We start from the raw sequence: 17,586 nt of genomic DNA, 5'->3' as shown, positions 1-17,586 counted from the left end.
CTAACTTCTAGCCTCATTGGGGGATCTGGGAATTTGAATTTAAGACAAATGGGGCACAGTGAGGATGTGGAACAGTGCTAGCACTGAAAGGAAGCATAAAAGGAAATTCGCATGGCTGGTCTCCCTGGATGTCAGCAAGAGTTGTAGATAGCAGCAACCTCGCCCCATGTCTCATACATTGCTAAGCCCTGGTCTACAGGTGTCTAATGGAGAGAATCTTCTGCTTAAGATTGACTTCTTTAAATAATGAATATATTGGTAATATCTTAACCTGCATGTTTATAAATAAATAAACAAGGTCTCTAAAAGGTGGCCAAATACCAGAAAGGTTTTTAGCTGGTGAACCACCTATGGTTTATTGCTTAGAATGCCCCCTCCTTATCTGGCCAACAGAAATCCTATGCATCTTTAAAGTCTCCATTTAATGCTAACTCCTTCATATAAACTTCAAGCCTACTTCTATAATTACCCCTTTCTTTCAAGTAGCAGCATTGTAGTTGTTTGCTCCTTTTATTCAACAAGTATGTATTGAGTGCAAGACACTCACTGTAGAAGCTGTGGGTACAAAGATGAATGAAACAAAGGCTCGCCCCTCCTAAGACTGAGAATCTACTAGGAATATTGAAATATGCGCACATTAACTATATGGCTCTCTGAATTCATCAGAGCTCTTGGCTGTAAACAATAGAAACCTGAGAGAAGGAGCTGATTGGTAAGACAGGGTAAACTAACAGAATCAATAGGAAAACCTGTGAAACAGGTCTAGATAATGGATAGGAACCCAGTGACATGGGCAGCGGGAAACATGGGCCAGGTCATGTCATAGAAACAGTCTGGCCACTGCTGCCACCACCTCCATGACTAATTTTGAATTCCAAGTCTACCTCACTCTCTCAAAATTCCATGTCCTGAGCAAGAACATATAATTGACCAAGGATGAGGAAAAGAATGCCTGGCTCCACCTCCCAGACACATCGGGGTGTGGGGCATGGGCTGCCCAAAACCAAAGAGCTATGTATTTATTTCCTATCGCTGCTGTAACAAATTACCACACATTTAGTAGCTTAAAACACAACAAACAAAACAACAACAACAAACCAAAAACAAAAAACCAAGAAAACCCCAGAACACAAAATTATCATCTTAACAGTTCTGGCAGACAGAAGAAGTCCAAGAACAGTCCTAACCTTATGGTATTGGCAAGACTGCACTCTTTCTGGAGGCTCTAGGGAAGAATCCATTCCTTACCTTTCCCAGATTCTAGAGGCTGCCCGCATTCCTTCTCTCATGGCCCCGCTCCAGCAAAGGCATCACTCCAACCTCAGCTTCCATCCTCGCAACAACTCTTCTGACTCGGATCCTCTGCCTCCCTCTTTATAAAGACCCTTGTGGTTACATTGGCCTCACCTGGCTAACCCAGAATAATCTCATTTAACATCCCTAGAGTAATCATATCTGCAAAGTGTCTTTTGGCATATAAAGTAACATATTCACAGGTTTAGGAAATTAGGACACAGACATCTTTGTGGGAGCATTACACTGTCTACCACAAGTTTCCCCCACCCCAAAAAGAAAACCAGCAAATATGCAGTACACTTTCTTATAGCATCTATAATTTTAATATTCCTCTATCTTTTCCCCTCTACTAAATTATAAACACTTGGAGGGAAAAAGCCCAGCCTTAAATAACTTGAAAACATGTATATTCATATTCAAATTATTTATATATAATATATATAAATATATAACATATATTCCCAAATCATATAGATATGGGAGGAGCAATTGCTCTGCTTCACGAGGTCTTCATCAAAGACCAACATTCTTTCCATAAAGTTCCTCTGCCAGCCCCTAAAGCAGATCTTCTCAAAGTTTAATGTGAACATGAATCACCTGGGATCTTGTTAAAATGCGGATTCTAATTCAGTAGGTCTTGGATGAAGTCTAAGATACTAACAAGCTCTCAGGAAATCACTCTTTTGAGCAGCAAAGCAGTAAAGAACCTGTCTTTTTCTATTTGGTCGAAGATGGGTTGCAGACACATTTGGGTTTACAGCACACAGGAAGAATCTAATGGGGAAAAGTACAGGGCAGCAATTTTCTTTTAAGCAAGAGTAAGGGGAGGGATGTGCACAAACCACGTCCATTCACATTTCGCTGGTGAAAACAATTATATAGCCAAGCTGCGTGGAAGTCTGGGAAATGTAGTCTCCATCAGGGCCAAGACCCAGCACGGAGAGTATCTGATATACTTGCTGAATAGTGGATTTTGGGTGTCGTTGATAGGAATTCAGAGTAGAAAGAAACTGAAGCAAATGGGAAGCAGTTGGGGGCAGGAAGGTTTTAGAGAGACAGAAAAAGCAAAACATCATAGCAATCAAATTCATTAATTCAACAATTATTTATTGTCGACTCATGGACCCTGCATTGCAGGAGCTCATAATCTATCAGAAAATGTAGGAAAAAATTATTAAAATAAGTAATAACTATGCATGTGGAGGACAGGAAGGAGACTAGCTAGAATAGTGCAGAGGACACATGTGCAGGGCTGTGGCAATAGATAATGTAGGGTGGGTGATATGGGACGCAATTAGAGAGAGCCTGCGTGCCAGGATAAAAAGTTTAGTCTTAGCTAAGTGGGGTTTTCTATCTTCTTAAAGTCTCTAGTCATCACAAACAAGAAGAGTAATACTGAAATTTCTTCCATGTAATCTCTTACTCCAAAGTGAAGATCTAACCTACATCAAGAATTCTTTTATAGGGATCCCTTTCAGTCAAGACAGAAAGACCACATTAATGTTCTCTACTTTTTTTTTCCCTACAATGAGAAAAAGGATAATTTGCATATCATGTAATTTGGAGCAACATTTTTGGAACACTGAAGCAGAAAATTTAAATGGAGAACTGGGTGGTAGTAGCAGAAATATTGGTTTAAAATCTGCTCATGTGCTCTCAAGTGAGTTCTCAGTGCGACAGAATGCTCTGTCAAAAAAATAGCAGCGGTGTTGTTTTCCTACTGGCAACTCACCCGAGAGCCATAGCAACAAAACTAGAAATTTCTTTCCTCCTAGAAACCCACACACATTTTAACAAAAATTGGTGGTGGGTAGTGTGTTTGGGAGGGAAACAGGAGGGAAAAAATGCAGCCACTTCCCAAAGAAAGTCTTTTAATCACATGTATTTTGATTCCCAATTTACTTCTTATCCTCACATTCAGATTCCTTTGATTCCACAAAAAAGTTGACCATGTGTATGCTAAAATTTCTTATAGTAATTACTCCCATGTTATTTTTCACCATACACCTATTTATCAAATCCATTTTCTGGTTGTTATTCAGTTTTTTAAAGATTATAAAATTTGCCAAAATTTCCAGGTTTTCCCTATAGAGAACCAGAGCAACCAGCAGCTATAAGGAACATCTGTTGCTTTTGCCTCTTGCGTTTTTGCATAAGAGCAGCCTGATTTTCCCTTTGCAAACCAACCCTTCCTCCTCCTCTCTCAATGTACAAGGTTTGTGTGGGTCTGACCTCACATGTAACCAATTAGAACACTGCTTCCCTTGAAGCCAAGCAGGACCCTGCAAGGGCTTCCTGGGGACAGGTCCCCCACCACGTCCCCCACCTCTTATTTGTTAAAAAGCTTTAGCCTCCTAGGTCTTCCACGAGTTCCAAAGAGCAAATTTAATCAGAGAAGTGAGAAAATGCAAACACAGGAAAACAGCCACGCAAGACAAAATAATAATTATTTAGCTATAAAACAAAGTCAAGGACCTTTAGTTCCTCCTCAAGGGCTCTAGACAATATCCTGAGCCATATCCTTGATTTGTTTTGCAGATACTAAAACCCTCGCCAGGTGGAGGAAGCATGCCGACCCCAGACCAATTAGAACCAGAAGGTTGATGGAGATTCCCCAAACATCACCCTGTTACCTCACCATCAACCCATCAGAGAATTGTGCACAAGCCGATCACATACCCTGAGACTCTCTCCCTCACTTTGTCTTTAAAGTCCCTTTCCTGAAAGCCATCAGAAGTTCGGGGCTTTTGAGCATGACCTGCCCGTTCTCCTTGCTTGGCCCTGCAATAACTGTTGTACTTTCCTTCATTATAACCCTGTGTCAGTAGATTGGCTTTGCTGTGTATGGGGCAAGGGGACCCAAGTTTGGTTTGGTAACACCCTCTGCCCACAGGAATAGGCTCAAGGATAGACATGTAATGCAAGCAGTGAGAAGATTTCCCCAGATCCTAGGAATGATTAGGCTTTTGGCTGAGATTGCTACACTTCTAGAATGTAAGCCTGGTGTTTCAGTGACTTGAGACTATGTGAGGAGGCCAACCCAGAGGAAACAGCTGGAGATACAAGGATCCTGACAACATCACTCGAGCCCTTGGATTCAAGCTCAGAGCCAACTTTTCTCCTAAACTTTATAATTACACGAGTCAATAAATTTCCTCTTCTTTAGTCAGTTTGAGTTGGGTTTTCCATTTGCAACCAAAAGATTCTGTATACAAAAGCATATGTTGTAAAGTGATATCCAAACATGAGTTCCATCTTTACATTTTTTCCTACACGTTTAAATGTTTTCTGTAATCATGTTCGTGTATTGAATAACATGTACTCTATTAAAAAGCATATCATTTTAATAACTCAGGTTTGAAAATGAAACTATATGTGGTAGAAGCAGCATTCAATTATGAGCTGGGAGACGTGGGTTCTATCCTGTTTTGTGTCTAATTGCAATTTAGGACATGGACATGTTACAATTTCCTCCCTGAGTATTGATACAATAAGTAGCTTGAGTTGGACTATCTCTAGAATCACTTCCAACATTAAAATTCTGTCACTCTAAGAAATATAGCTTGGAGGGGGAAAATGGAAAAGATTACATTAAATATGTGGAAATAGATAAAAATCATACCACTTTTCTTTCAGTAAAATGGGGTATTGAGGTGCTCATGTGTTAAAACCTTGATTTGTTGGTCAAAGAAAAGGGAAATAATTGTGGTAGGAAACATTATTGTTCCCCCAATTTCCTGTCCTTCCCAATCATATGATTATGTATCCTCCTCTCCTTGATGGCAGGTTTGGCCTATGACTTACCTTGGCCATGAGATATGAATGAGAGTGACATGTGTTGCATCTGAGCCAAAGCGTTAAGATTTAGCTCATGGGTCACCATGTTCTCTTTTCCTTTGCCATGATGGTCAGTGATGTTCCTGAGAGAGGCTGTTATGGAGTCCCAGAGTGAATAGGATGTGGAACAAAGCTGCAGCTGACCCATGGCGGACATGTCATGTGAGGGAGAAATAAACCTTTGTTTTTGTAAGCCCCTGAGATTTGGGGGATTGTTTGATACATAATCTAGCCTCTCCTGATAATGCTGTAATGGTGACTAAGCAAAATTTTTTGGAGCAACCTCCATACTGTTTTCTATAGTGGCTGTACTAATTTACATTCACACAAACAGTGTACAGAAGTTCCCTTTTCTCCACATCTTTGCCAACACTGATTTTTTGTTTGTTCTGTTATTTTTTTTTTGATGTAAGGGATAAATAATGCTTTTTTAAAATTGAATGAAAGACTCTTTAAATTCTATAGTGCTTTACAATTTTCAAAAGTTTCATACACACACAGGTCAAAATGGCCATCATCAAAAAGTCTACAAACAATAAATGCTGGAGAGGGTGTGGAGAAAAGGGAACCCTCCCACACTGTTGGTGGGAATATAAATTGGTACAGCCACTATGGAGAACAGTATGGAGGTTCCTTAAAAACTATTAAAAATAGAGCTACCATATGATCCAGCAATCCCACTCCTGGGCATATATCTGGAGAAAACCATAATTCGAAAAGATACAATGAACCCAATGTTCATTGCAGCACTATATACAATAGCCAAGACACGGAAGCAACCTAAATGTCCATCGACAGATAAATGGATAAAGAAGTGGTATACATATACAATGGAATATTATTCAGCCATAAAAAAGAATGAAATAATGCTATTTGCAGCAACATGGATGGACCTAGAAATTATCATACGAAGTGAAGCCAGACAAAGACAAATATCATATGTATCACTCATACATGGAATCTAATTTTTTAAAAATAATACAAACGAACTTATTTACAAAAATTTATAAAACAGACTCACAGATTTTGAAAACAAACTTATGGTTACCAAAGCGGAAACGTAGTGGGGAGGGATAAATAAGGAGCTTCAGATTAACATATACACACACTACTATATATAAAATAGATAACCAACAAGGACCTACTGTATAGCACAGGGAACTCTACTCAATTTTCTGTAATAACTTATATGGGTAAAGAATCTGAAAAAGAATGAATATATGTGTATGTGTAACTGAGTCACTCTGCTGTACACCCGAAGCTAACACAACATTGTAAATCAACTATACTCCAATAAAATGGAGAAATCACACAGATGATTTTGTATAATCCCATAACCCTTTTTTTCCCCTTACTCCTATATTGCTCTTCCCCCCTTCCCTTTCCCCACTGGTAACCACTAGTTTGTTCTCTGTATCTGTGAGTCTGCTTCTGTTTTATTTACTAGTTTATTGTATTTTTTAGATTCCACAAATCTTTTGGGTTTTTGTTTTGTTTTTTTTGATATGGCCATTCAAACAGGTATGACGTGATATCTCACTGTAATTTTAATTTCCCTGAGGATTAGTGATGTTGAGTATCTTTTCATACACCTGTTGGCCATTTGTATATCGTCTTTGGAGAAATGTCTATTCAGGTCCTTTGCCCAACTTTAAATCAGGTTATCTGTTTTTGGTTTTTGCTATTGAGTTGTAGGATTTCCTTACATTTTTTGAATATTAACCCTTTATCAGATATATGGTTTGCGAATATTTTCTTTTATTCCACAGCTTGCCTTTCACTATGTTGTTTCCTTTCCTGTGCCGAAGTTTTAGTTTGATGTAATTCCATTTGCCTGTTTTTGCTTTTGTTGCCTGTGCTTTTGGTGTTATATCCAAGAAATCATTGCCAAGGCCAATGTCAAGAAGCTTTTACCCTATGTTGTCATCTAGGAGTTTGAGTTTTAGTTCTTACACTTAAGACTTTAATCCGAGTTGATTTTTGTGTAAGTTGAGGGTCCATTTTCATTCTTTTGTATGTGGGTATCCAGTTTTCCCAACACCATTTATTGACATGACAATCCTTTCCCCATTGTGTAAATGTTAAAGTCAAAACAATGAAACTTCAAGAAGCTAACGCAGAATTATCTTCACGACCCTGGGAATAGGAGAGAGTTCTTAAGTAGAATACAAAAAGCACTAACTATAAAGGAGATCAATAAATTTGACTTCGCTAAAATTAAGACTTTTGCTCATTAAACGATACCATAGAGTAATAAAGTGTAGTAGTGCAGTATATTATGTCCTTCACAACTAACTAATTTTTAAAGACAGTGTCTTTATTCATCCTACTAGCTGCTAGCAGCTGTGTTTTCTTTCTGAGCAGAAAGAACTGTAGAAGTGCTGGAATACCAAAAATAAAAATTAAAAAGCTCAAACCAGCAACCCAGTAAGAATCAACAAATTAATTTATGTAAATACCAAATTTAGTTATTACAAAACTTCTAGTGATATGAAAAAAACACATACTTTATCAATTAGAGTTTGACTGCCATGTTTAAATTATTTCACTTATTGATATTTCTTTAAACGAAGGATGGACAGATTATTTTAAGCTGAAACCCCAAATAATGACAAGTGACCCATCGTTGTTTTGAGCTTGTGAATCATGACAACGGCTGTTTTCTTTCTAGCCCATAATCTCTGACCTCAACCCAAGCTCTCAGGAGTGGTGGGTGGGCAGGCTTGAGGCTGAATCTCATTCTACACTCTGTGTCTTCCTGTAATCAAGAGGATAGAAAGCTAAAAGCTCCATTTCCCAGACTTCCTTACAGCTAGAATTCTGAATGTGATGTATTTTGGTTGAGCAGATGCCCCTATAGAAGGCAGAGGTGAGATGGAGGGTATGCTAATGCCAGCAGATAGGGAGGCTCATGAAAAGGATTTTTCTGAGGTATTACTGACAGAGACCCCAGTGTTCAGACACAAGGTTCCTAAATGGTAAGAGAATGAAACACAGCATCTAACGTGGTGTGGAATGTAGCAGGCATGGCAAAGTACTGCAGAGAACCAGCAGTGGTGTGACTTCCTGATCATGACACTATCCTGATGCTCGCCACGTTGGTATACCTTGGGATTGAGTGGTTTCCTGAACTCAGAATAGAAGCAGCTCTCTTGGGGACGTCCCTGGCGGTCCAGTGGTTAAGACTTCGCCTTCCAATGCAGGTGGTATGGGTTCGATCCCTGGTCAGGGAGCTAAGATCCCATATACCTCACGGCCAAAACACCAAAACATAAAACAGAAGCAATATTGTAACAAATTCAATAAAGACTTTAAAAATAGTCCACATGAAAAAAAGAAAAAAGAAGCAGCAGCTCTCTTGGTTGACCTGGTTTTGCAATGTGGCATTTGAAGTCATTCCTTGAAGTTCTGTTAGTTCTCAACAATTTTATGCTCAAGTTAATATTTTGTTAAAAAAAAAAAAAGTACTCTCTTGCTCAAATAAATAGAATTAACTCTGTTCTCTGAACTTTACTGGACCTTAATACATTAGACCTTAATACATTAGGGTAATGGTGATGGTTCTGAGGCGGTAGTAAGGACACTGTCCAGAACTGTGAAGGGTCTGAGGTTTCACCCTACTTGCAAGCTACAAGTTAGCCTGCCACAATTTCATGGATCCTGGGTCAGAGCCAAATGACTTTATACTTACAGCACAGCAAGCAGCATGAGCTTCACGTTCTCATCAGTTCCCCTTGCCCTCTGAGTCCCATAGGGGCGATGCAAAGTGGTCCAGGTGGGTGCTGAGCATGCAGTCAGTTTGCATCACAGCTGAGGAGCCCAAAGCTTAGGGTACCTGAATCTTTTATAATGAGCTCAAGCAAATCTGTCCAACTTTTGCCCTGGAGAGAGACACTATCTTTATTATACAACAGCAAACAAACCTGCCTTCCTCTCTATGGAAACACAATGTCTTCCACGGCTGTTCACTATACAAATCTCCTTGGCAAAGACAGTGTAGAACAAACAAAGGCTGTCAGAGCTTCTGCTCTCAAGATGTGAGAAACATAAGAGACCCATGGAGAACTGTTTCCAAAAGACATTAGCCAACTTTTCATTTCAACTGTAGCCACTCCTATTTTAGAGCCCAAACCAGGTTTTATCTTTTAAAAATTCACTTTAGTCATGAAATTTAACAAACATTTGTATGCAGTCAGGGACTAATTTACAGCATGGCTTCCGTTCATCTCAGTCATGAGAAAATACCATAGCAGTCATTATTAAAGGTATCCATCCATAAATTACTTTTATTTCTCATTAAATGAGCACAGAGTCATTAGCATATTAATAACAGATATGTTTATTATTACATATCCATCAGTGCGGCTTTTAATACCACTTGAAACATGCATATCATCCTAGCGACGAATCAGTTTTCCAGTGCTTCTTATTTGATAGACATTACTGCAAAGCCATTATAAATTATTGAGGAGGTATTTGGTTAAAAAAATAAACAATAAATCATACTGCCCATATGAATCAACCCTTGTTATTGAACAAGAGTTTAACAGTATTTATCTGGTAATTCCTATGTTAACTGGAAAACATCACAGATGTATTGCCATAATTTTCTTTTATATTGGTGCAACCTTCTACATATTTTGCAGAGTTTTATGAAGTCATTCATTATTTTAGCAGGTAGTTTGATGCAAAGATTGTATTCAATTTATGAAAGTCCACCAAACCTCTAAATATTTTAAATTAAGCCAATTATCAATGAAAAACCCCCAACACACATAATTTTTTGCAAATATGTTTTTTGAAATTTTTATATTTAGTCATGGCAGTAAAATAATTCTCTCAAATTAAGGCACTAAAAGGGCAATGCAACTCCCATCAAAAGTGTTCTAAGAATAATTTACATTTCAAACAGTGCATACATTTTTTATATGTTTGTTAACTTAATGTCTTTATCACTTAAAACCACAAAGAAACATATTATATAATTACAGAAATGATGTACCCCACAAAATGCTTTTAAACTTGGTTCTTTTGTACAGTTAGTTCCTAATGTCTCTAGTAGTAAAATAACTCAATATGGCTTGGCAAAAATGCATAGATTAAATGTAATTTTTTTTTTGCCTTCTCCCATTCCCCAATCTACAAACTTGCTGAAACACATACAGTATTTTGTAAAGCATAATGTAAGATATTTATTTTCCATCAAGTCCACCACAGGCAATCAACAGTAAGGCTTTTAAATTCTACAGTGAGGGCACTGAAGTCAAGTGATGTCACTGCTTTCTTAAAATAGTTTTGTATAGTCTTGCAAGAGCATAAAAACTGAAGTTATTAAAAAAAACTTTCAGTTGTCTCATTTTGAGATATTTTCTTTACTCCTTCCATGAGCTCATCTTGATAGTGACGGCCATTCCACTTGAAAGTGAAAGTCTCTTCCTCTCACTCGTATGAGGAAAACTGTGTTCTATCATGATTGACAGGCGTTTTCTTAGAAATTCAAAAAGGCAGCACCTTTTTAAAAAAATATATCTAGCTAAGCTTTCCCTCAATTGTACTTGCATTACATAGTAATAATTAATCTAATCTACCTGTAGGCAAACCCGCAATAAAAAACAAAAAAAACAAAACAAAAAAACAATCCTCAGTGTGCTTTTGTGCCAAAGCAAGGACAGAATAACAGCAATCTTAACCCTGAAGCCTGTGATATTTGTGTCAAATGAACAGCCTGTCTGCTCTGCATGGTAAAAGATGCCTGGTTTATCAGGTAGCATCCCACACAACTCCACAAGGCACTAGGTCACATGGTTAACTGTTGAGGGAAAAAAATAAAAAATTTAAGAAATGTACTCAGTTTAAAAATTCAGAAAACAAAAATTGGAAGGAAAGGTACATATACATTATATATAATAGTTAACTAATACACAAAATTCGGAAAAAATTTGGAAAAAAGGAAAAACACACTATTATCTCCTTTTTGCTTCTACTTTGTTTCAACACTTTTCTCCCCCCACAAAGCTATAAAAAATTTTAAGTATTTTAGATTCAGCTTTTATCCTATACAGGAGAGGGACAATACAGGATTCTACAGAAAGAAGTCCAGAGTGAGGTGATAATGCACTGGAATAGTATGGTAGCTGAGGAATACAGAAGGAGGAATGGATATGAGTCATTTCAAAGAATTAGACTTGGTTATTGATAATATGGAATGAAGAAATGGGATAAATTAAATATGGCTTTAAGCCTGCTTGGAAGACTTGGGTGACATCAGCAGAGAGGCAAATCAGTGTTAGGTCTCAGCTTCTAGATTCAAATGTCCCTCTTAATATAAGGATTACACTCTAGGGAAAGTTGGTATTTGGTATAGGAGAAGAAACATAGGCTTCAGAAATGGATAAAAGTGGGTTCCAACCTGACTATGCTACTAGTTGGCTGCGTGATCTTGTGCAAGTTGCTTAATTTCTCTGAGCCCCATTTTTTCATGTGTTAAATGAGAACTTAATGAGTTATCATAACCACTCCTCAGGAAAGGGTTTATGTCCTGTAATTGCTTGTTTTACCATATAAATATTTTTGAAAAAATTCCATCAAAACGAGTTAAACTACCCTCTCCCAAAAAGAAGAAAAAAAGGATACTTAACTGGGAAGTTGATTTGTAACACTGATAATACCAAATAATTTTGATTAAAAAAAAAAAATCTATGCCAACATAGTTAAAAATAAAATGAGCAAAGTTTTACATGAATCTATTTACATTAAAAAGGGGTAAACAACAGTTGTTTAAAACATTAAGGGCTAAATATGTACCACAACCAATGACAATAAAACCTGACATTGAACTAAATAAATATGACATTTATAAACATTCTTAGTTTCTAACAGGAATCAGTTAAACTAATTTGTAAAGTCATTTCAAGTCATATATAAATGCCCAGCTACAAACGATGCCCTTTATGGGGAAAAGAACAACTGGACTTTGGATTTTAATAGATATTATCCAATCACGTACTCACAGTTAAAAAGGTTAACATTTCAATCCTTACCTAGTTTTTCCAGATGTATTTTTGACCACTTTCCGGAAAGACTGATTTGCAGTGGATCTTGTAGAAAGTGTTCGAGGCGACGCACGAACAAAACCAGATGGTGGATTCTTAGGAATCTTCTTTACTAAATGAGTTACCCATTTTTTTTGTTCATCCTGAGAACATGCTAGTAGCAGCATATCTCTTGCTGATGTTACATCATAACTTACTATTTTAAGAAAAAAGAGCACAATTAAAGTCACATAATACCTAAAAGAGCCTTATCAAATGTTCTTACAATTTAAAAAGATTTACTATGCTTAATTAAGCTTGGACAATATCTTTTCTTCTTAATTCAATTAAGTCGGAAAATTTAAAGAGAAAATATTAGTCATAAACTAGTAAAAAAATAAAGTAAAATCAGAAATACGCATGTGGCTCCACCAGTGCCAAAATATTACGTCTTATTATCTCTTTTCAACTTGGTATAGGAAGTGCCACACCTGAAGAAGTTATTTCATTGGGATTTAAGTCTCTAATTTGTTACATGTTATAAAAATAATTTTCATGCCTTACCTTTACATGGAGAAATTAAGTCCTCTTTCTTATCTAAGTGATCTCTGTGGCACTTAACATGGCACCTTCGACATTCCAGGGCAGGGGGTGGCTTAAAAACATGCCAGAGAGGTTTGGCACAGGCCTCACAGTTGGCGGGAAAGTGGTAGAGGGTAGGAATGAACTCATGACCTTTGTGGTTTTGAAAATTAGTTTTCTCAGCTTGTTGTACTGGTTCCATCTCTACGTCTTTTCTACATTCACCTTCATTTGCGTATAGTATCTACATTTAGCAATGGTAAACAGAAGATTAAAAAAAGGTCTTAATCTATACATACAAGTTTCAAATGTATAAAAGTATTGGTGTATTTACATTTACTTCACAAATACACTTAGTACTTAGGTAAAGGATCTTCTAAAATTATACTTTCAGATATTTACCTGGAATATTTTAGGAATTTCTTCAGTTTCAGCTCTGTACACATCTCCTTGGGTTACAGGACGAACATGAAACAATTTACTAAAATGAAAAGAAATATGATGTAGGCCATTATAAAAACTCATTTATAGCAAAAGACAAATATTTCGTTGAAGAGAACACAGAGGTGGCAAATAAGCATAGGAAAAGATTAGTCATTAGAGAAATGCAAATTAAAATCACAGTAAGTATCACTATACTCCTATCAGAATTTTAAAAATAAAAATAGTAATAACACCAAATGCTGGTGATGATGCAGAGAAACTAGATCACTCATACAACTGTGGTAGAAATGTAAAACTGCAGAGTCACTCTGGAAAAGAGTATGGCAATTTCTTACAAATCTATATATATGAAAACCTGTACATGAATGTTCACAGCAGCTTTATTTTTAATAGGCCAAAATTGGAAAAAACTTAAATGAATGGTTAAACAAACTGTGATATAGTCATACGATGGAACACTACTCAACCACAAAAAGAAAAAAACTACATCTTGGATGGACTTCAAGGGAATTACACTGAGTGAAAAAAGCATATCAAATGTTACATACTATTTGATTCCATTTACATAACATCCTTGAAGTGACAAAATTATACAGATGGAGAACAGATTAGTGGTTGCCAAAGATTAGAGAGGAGTACAGAAAGGGTGCTTCCTATGGCTATAAAAGGGCAATGAAGGATCCCTGTGATGGAACTATTCTATATTTTAACTTGGTGGTGGTCATACGAATCTATACATGTGTTAAAGGCATGCAGGCTGGAAAGGAAGAAGTAAAACTATTATTATTTGAAGATGACATTACTGTATACGTAGAAAAGCCCTGTGGAATCCACACACATACACAAAATCTCTAAAACTAATAATGAATAGCAAGATGAAGATTCAAGGTTGATATATATAAATAAAGAGTGTTGAAATAAACAGATATCCACATGAACAAAACAAAACAACCCCCACCCCCCCCGGAAAAAAATTAACCTCAACCACTACTACTTTTTTTTTTCTTTTTTGGCCGTGCTGCGAGGCACATGAGATCTTAGTTCCCCAACAAGGGATCAAACCCGTGCGCCCTGCGGTGGAAGCGCAGAGTCTTAACCACTGAACCGCCAGAAGACCCTCAACCACTACTTCTTACCAAACATAAAAAGAAACGAGATCAATCAGAACTTAAAAATAAAACCTAGAAGAAAACATAGAATACCTTCACAATCTTTGGGCAGGCAAAAATGTCTTGGACAGACTACACAAAAGGCAATAACCCTTTTCAAACAGTGATACATTGGTTTCCATTAAAAGACACCATAAAGAAAATGAATTGGCAAACCACAGATTGGGAAATATTTGCACTACATATTCCTGACATAAAATTTGAATCCAGAATATATACAGAACTTCTGTAAACCAACCTTAAAAAGATAAGCAGCCCAATTAAAAAATGAGCAAAAGACTTGGAGACACTTAAGAGATACAAATGGCCAATAAATACATGGAAAGATTCTTGCCATCATTAGCCATAAGGAAAATATAAACTACAACAAAATAGCATGTCACATCCATTAGAACAGCTAAAAGTCAGACTGACAACACCAAATGTTGGTGAAGACGTGAAGCAACTGAAACTCAAATATTGCTGGTGAGTATAAACAGTATAACCTTTTTTGAGAACTGTTTGGTAGATTTATTTACACAGATTTACTATATGATCCAGGATTCCACTCCTAGGTATTTTACCCATGAGAAATGAAAACTTAAGTCCACAAAAAAGAATGTTCAAAGCAGTCTTATTTAAAATAGCTCTCCTAGAAGCAACCCAAATGCCCATTAACAAAAGAATGGATAAACAAACTGATATATATTCATTCAATGGAATATTACTCAGCAATAAAAAGAACAATCAATACACACAGCAAAACACTATGCCGAGTGAGGGAAGCCAGGCACGGAAGAGTACATACTATAAAATTTGATTAGTATGAAGTTCTAGAATAGGCAAAACTAAATCTCAGTGATAGAATTCAGATAATCTTTTTTTTCCCCTTGAGGAGGCACAAGTGAGCTTCTTAGGGTGATAGAAATGTTCTTTATCTTGTACTGGGTTTGATTATGCGGGTGCTTACGACTGTCAAAAGTCACTGAACTGAACACTTAAGATGTATGTATTTTATTGTATGAAAATTACATCTCAATAAAAAGGTAAAACAATAACAACAAAAAACTCTCATCAACGTAAAAAGTATTTAAGTTAGTTGAAAGATGTCTTTCTTATTAATGTTTATGTATTATTCCAGTTAAGCTGATTATTTAAATTTTCACAACTAATGCCTTTTTTTAAAATTGAGAAATAAAATATCAGTACTCTCTGGTACCTGCTCAATTTTTTTAACATTTTAACTATAATCAGCTCCACAATGTTTAATTACAAAGGAATGGCAAACTTCATTTTAAGTTTATATTTCTCTGTCGTACCCACCACACTTCACTCTGAATTTATATTTTACTGCATATATTTTACCTTTCCTGCTACTAGTCTGTAAGCTCCTCAAATATGAAACTGTCTTACTCATTTTACACAACCTACAACACCTATGATAATACAGGCAGCAGTGCCTAAGAAATGGTTTTAGAATGAATACAAGGAAAAAAACCTAAGCTTATTACAGACCTCTTTGACCTATTATTAAAAAAAGAAAAGATACATTTTATTTCCTTCTTAACAATGACCACATAATCATATACTTTGAGATGTTCTGTGAACATAAAACCAATAAACACTTGAAATTAAAAAAAAAAATTGTCTTGAGAATACATCGATCAGGTATGCAAAATTTCCCCCGAATACATCGATCAGGTATGCAAAATTTCCCCTCTCATATTTTGATAAAGTAAGATTTAATTTAGTTATTATTTAAATTTGTTAAGAAAAAAGTCAATAACGTTTAAATAACAAAATATAAACTACATGGTAAGTCTAAAAATAATTGATTATCGTAGGTTAACACTCAACAGTCTTAAAATTCAATAAAAGGCAACTTACTCAATGTCCAATACCATAGATGGATTGGACTGTTCCTTATCTTGTTCATCATTATAGAACAAAATTTTTTTGCTGCTTACCACAACGTACTGAAATGAGAAAAAAGGGGGAAGAGATAAGAGCAGTATTAACTTGGTTTAAAGTGGTAAGCATAATACTTGCCATTTACGTCTAGATCATATTGTATTAATCTAAAAACAATGTCAATAATAGGGCAGTTAATACAAGTTGTATGCTTTAAAAGTAAAATATATAACAAAACATCAATTAGAAAAACTTAGGCATATTGTACCTGTTTCTTCCAGCCGTATCTTTTGATATTTCCTCTATTTGGTATTGAAAGCCAACCTTCAATTCTTGATTCTGGAAGAAAAAAAAAATACAGTATTCAGCCTTAAATTGTCACAAAAGGAAAAGCTATTACAAGTTGTCTGACAGCATGCAGCAACAGGCATTCGAACACAGCTAAATGAATAAGTGCTATAATTTGCTCTTTCATGCTTCAATCACACAAATCAACTTTAATGGCCATACAAATACTGCAGAAAAAAATTCCAAGCCACTTTCCGCATAAAATTAACATTCAGTACTCAATTATAAAAGTATGAAGTAACAACAGTACCCTTAATAGCCAGGCAAGACTGGAATGGATGGCAGCTTAAATGGGATATGATACAGAAGACTTTAAATATCATTTAACATTCATATAAAAGTATTTAGCAAAAAAAAAAAAAAAATGCAGCAAGTGGAACAAATCAGAGCCATGATTTACAAAAGAAAGAGCAAGCAAAAGTACACAAGTGTCCTATTACTCACAGAAGATAAGAATAGAAGATAAATAAATAAGGAATGCAGGCAGAATCAACTAGATATAAAGAATAAGAGACAAGTATTTTATTTGTTTTCTCAGTACAATATTCTGATAAACTTTTTGGTAAAACACCCAAAACAATTTCATTAAAAGTGTCCAAATTTGGTTGGGAAGGGGTCCCTAATTCTAGTGGTAAATCCAATTACAATTCTTAGCAAACTAAAAGAGGTATAAATAAAGCCTTTCAAGTTTGTAGTATCAGAATTTAATAAACAGTAAAAGAACACAGAATTCAGTTGGTAAAACTACTAATGTTCTATCAGTTTGTGCATACCAGAAATTCTTTGACTAATCTGATCAATGCATTTTATAATTATTATTACTATTTAAATATAATTAATGTTTATTAAAAATATCTGGGGGAAAAAGATGATTCCATTTAGAAATGATTATTTTATATCAGGTTAGAGATAAGAACATTTAACTGTTTTTTTAGATCTATTATATTTGAAACACAAAAGAAGGGACAAGTAACCAACTGTAAGGTACA

The 17,586-nt window shown here is 35.9% G+C and overlaps 1 protein-coding gene across 4 annotated transcripts in view; it reads right to left on the bottom strand.

Annotated features, from left to right (window-relative positions):
* Positions 1–9,421: 9,421 nt before the first annotated feature.
* The window catches only part of ROCK1 (Rho associated coiled-coil containing protein kinase 1), a 146,406-nt gene continuing 138,241 nt past the window's right edge, over positions 9,422–17,586 (bottom strand). For all 4 annotated transcript variants that reach the window (XM_061170278.1, XM_061170279.1, XM_061170280.1 and 1 more), the window contains exons 28-33: positions 16,518–16,588; positions 16,226–16,314; positions 13,149–13,227; positions 12,729–12,990; positions 12,174–12,381; positions 9,422–10,942 (exon numbers count right to left, since the gene is read on the bottom strand). In XM_061170278.1, the coding sequence (XP_061026261.1) occupies positions 10,939–10,942; positions 12,174–12,381; positions 12,729–12,990; positions 13,149–13,227; positions 16,226–16,314; positions 16,518–16,588 (713 nt within the window). In that variant the 3' untranslated portion in view covers positions 9,422–10,938. The remainder of the gene's footprint in view (positions 10,943–12,173; positions 12,382–12,728; positions 12,991–13,148; positions 13,228–16,225; positions 16,315–16,517; positions 16,589–17,586) is intronic.

Source organism: Eubalaena glacialis, chromosome 15 (assembly GCF_028564815.1).
Source record: "Eubalaena glacialis isolate mEubGla1 chromosome 15, mEubGla1.1.hap2.+ XY, whole genome shotgun sequence".
In the NCBI taxonomy this organism is placed as follows: domain Eukaryota; kingdom Metazoa; phylum Chordata; class Mammalia; order Artiodactyla; family Balaenidae; genus Eubalaena; species Eubalaena glacialis.
Note: the sequence above shows the minus strand (reverse complement) of the source record. Positions and strands in the feature narration are given on the sequence as shown.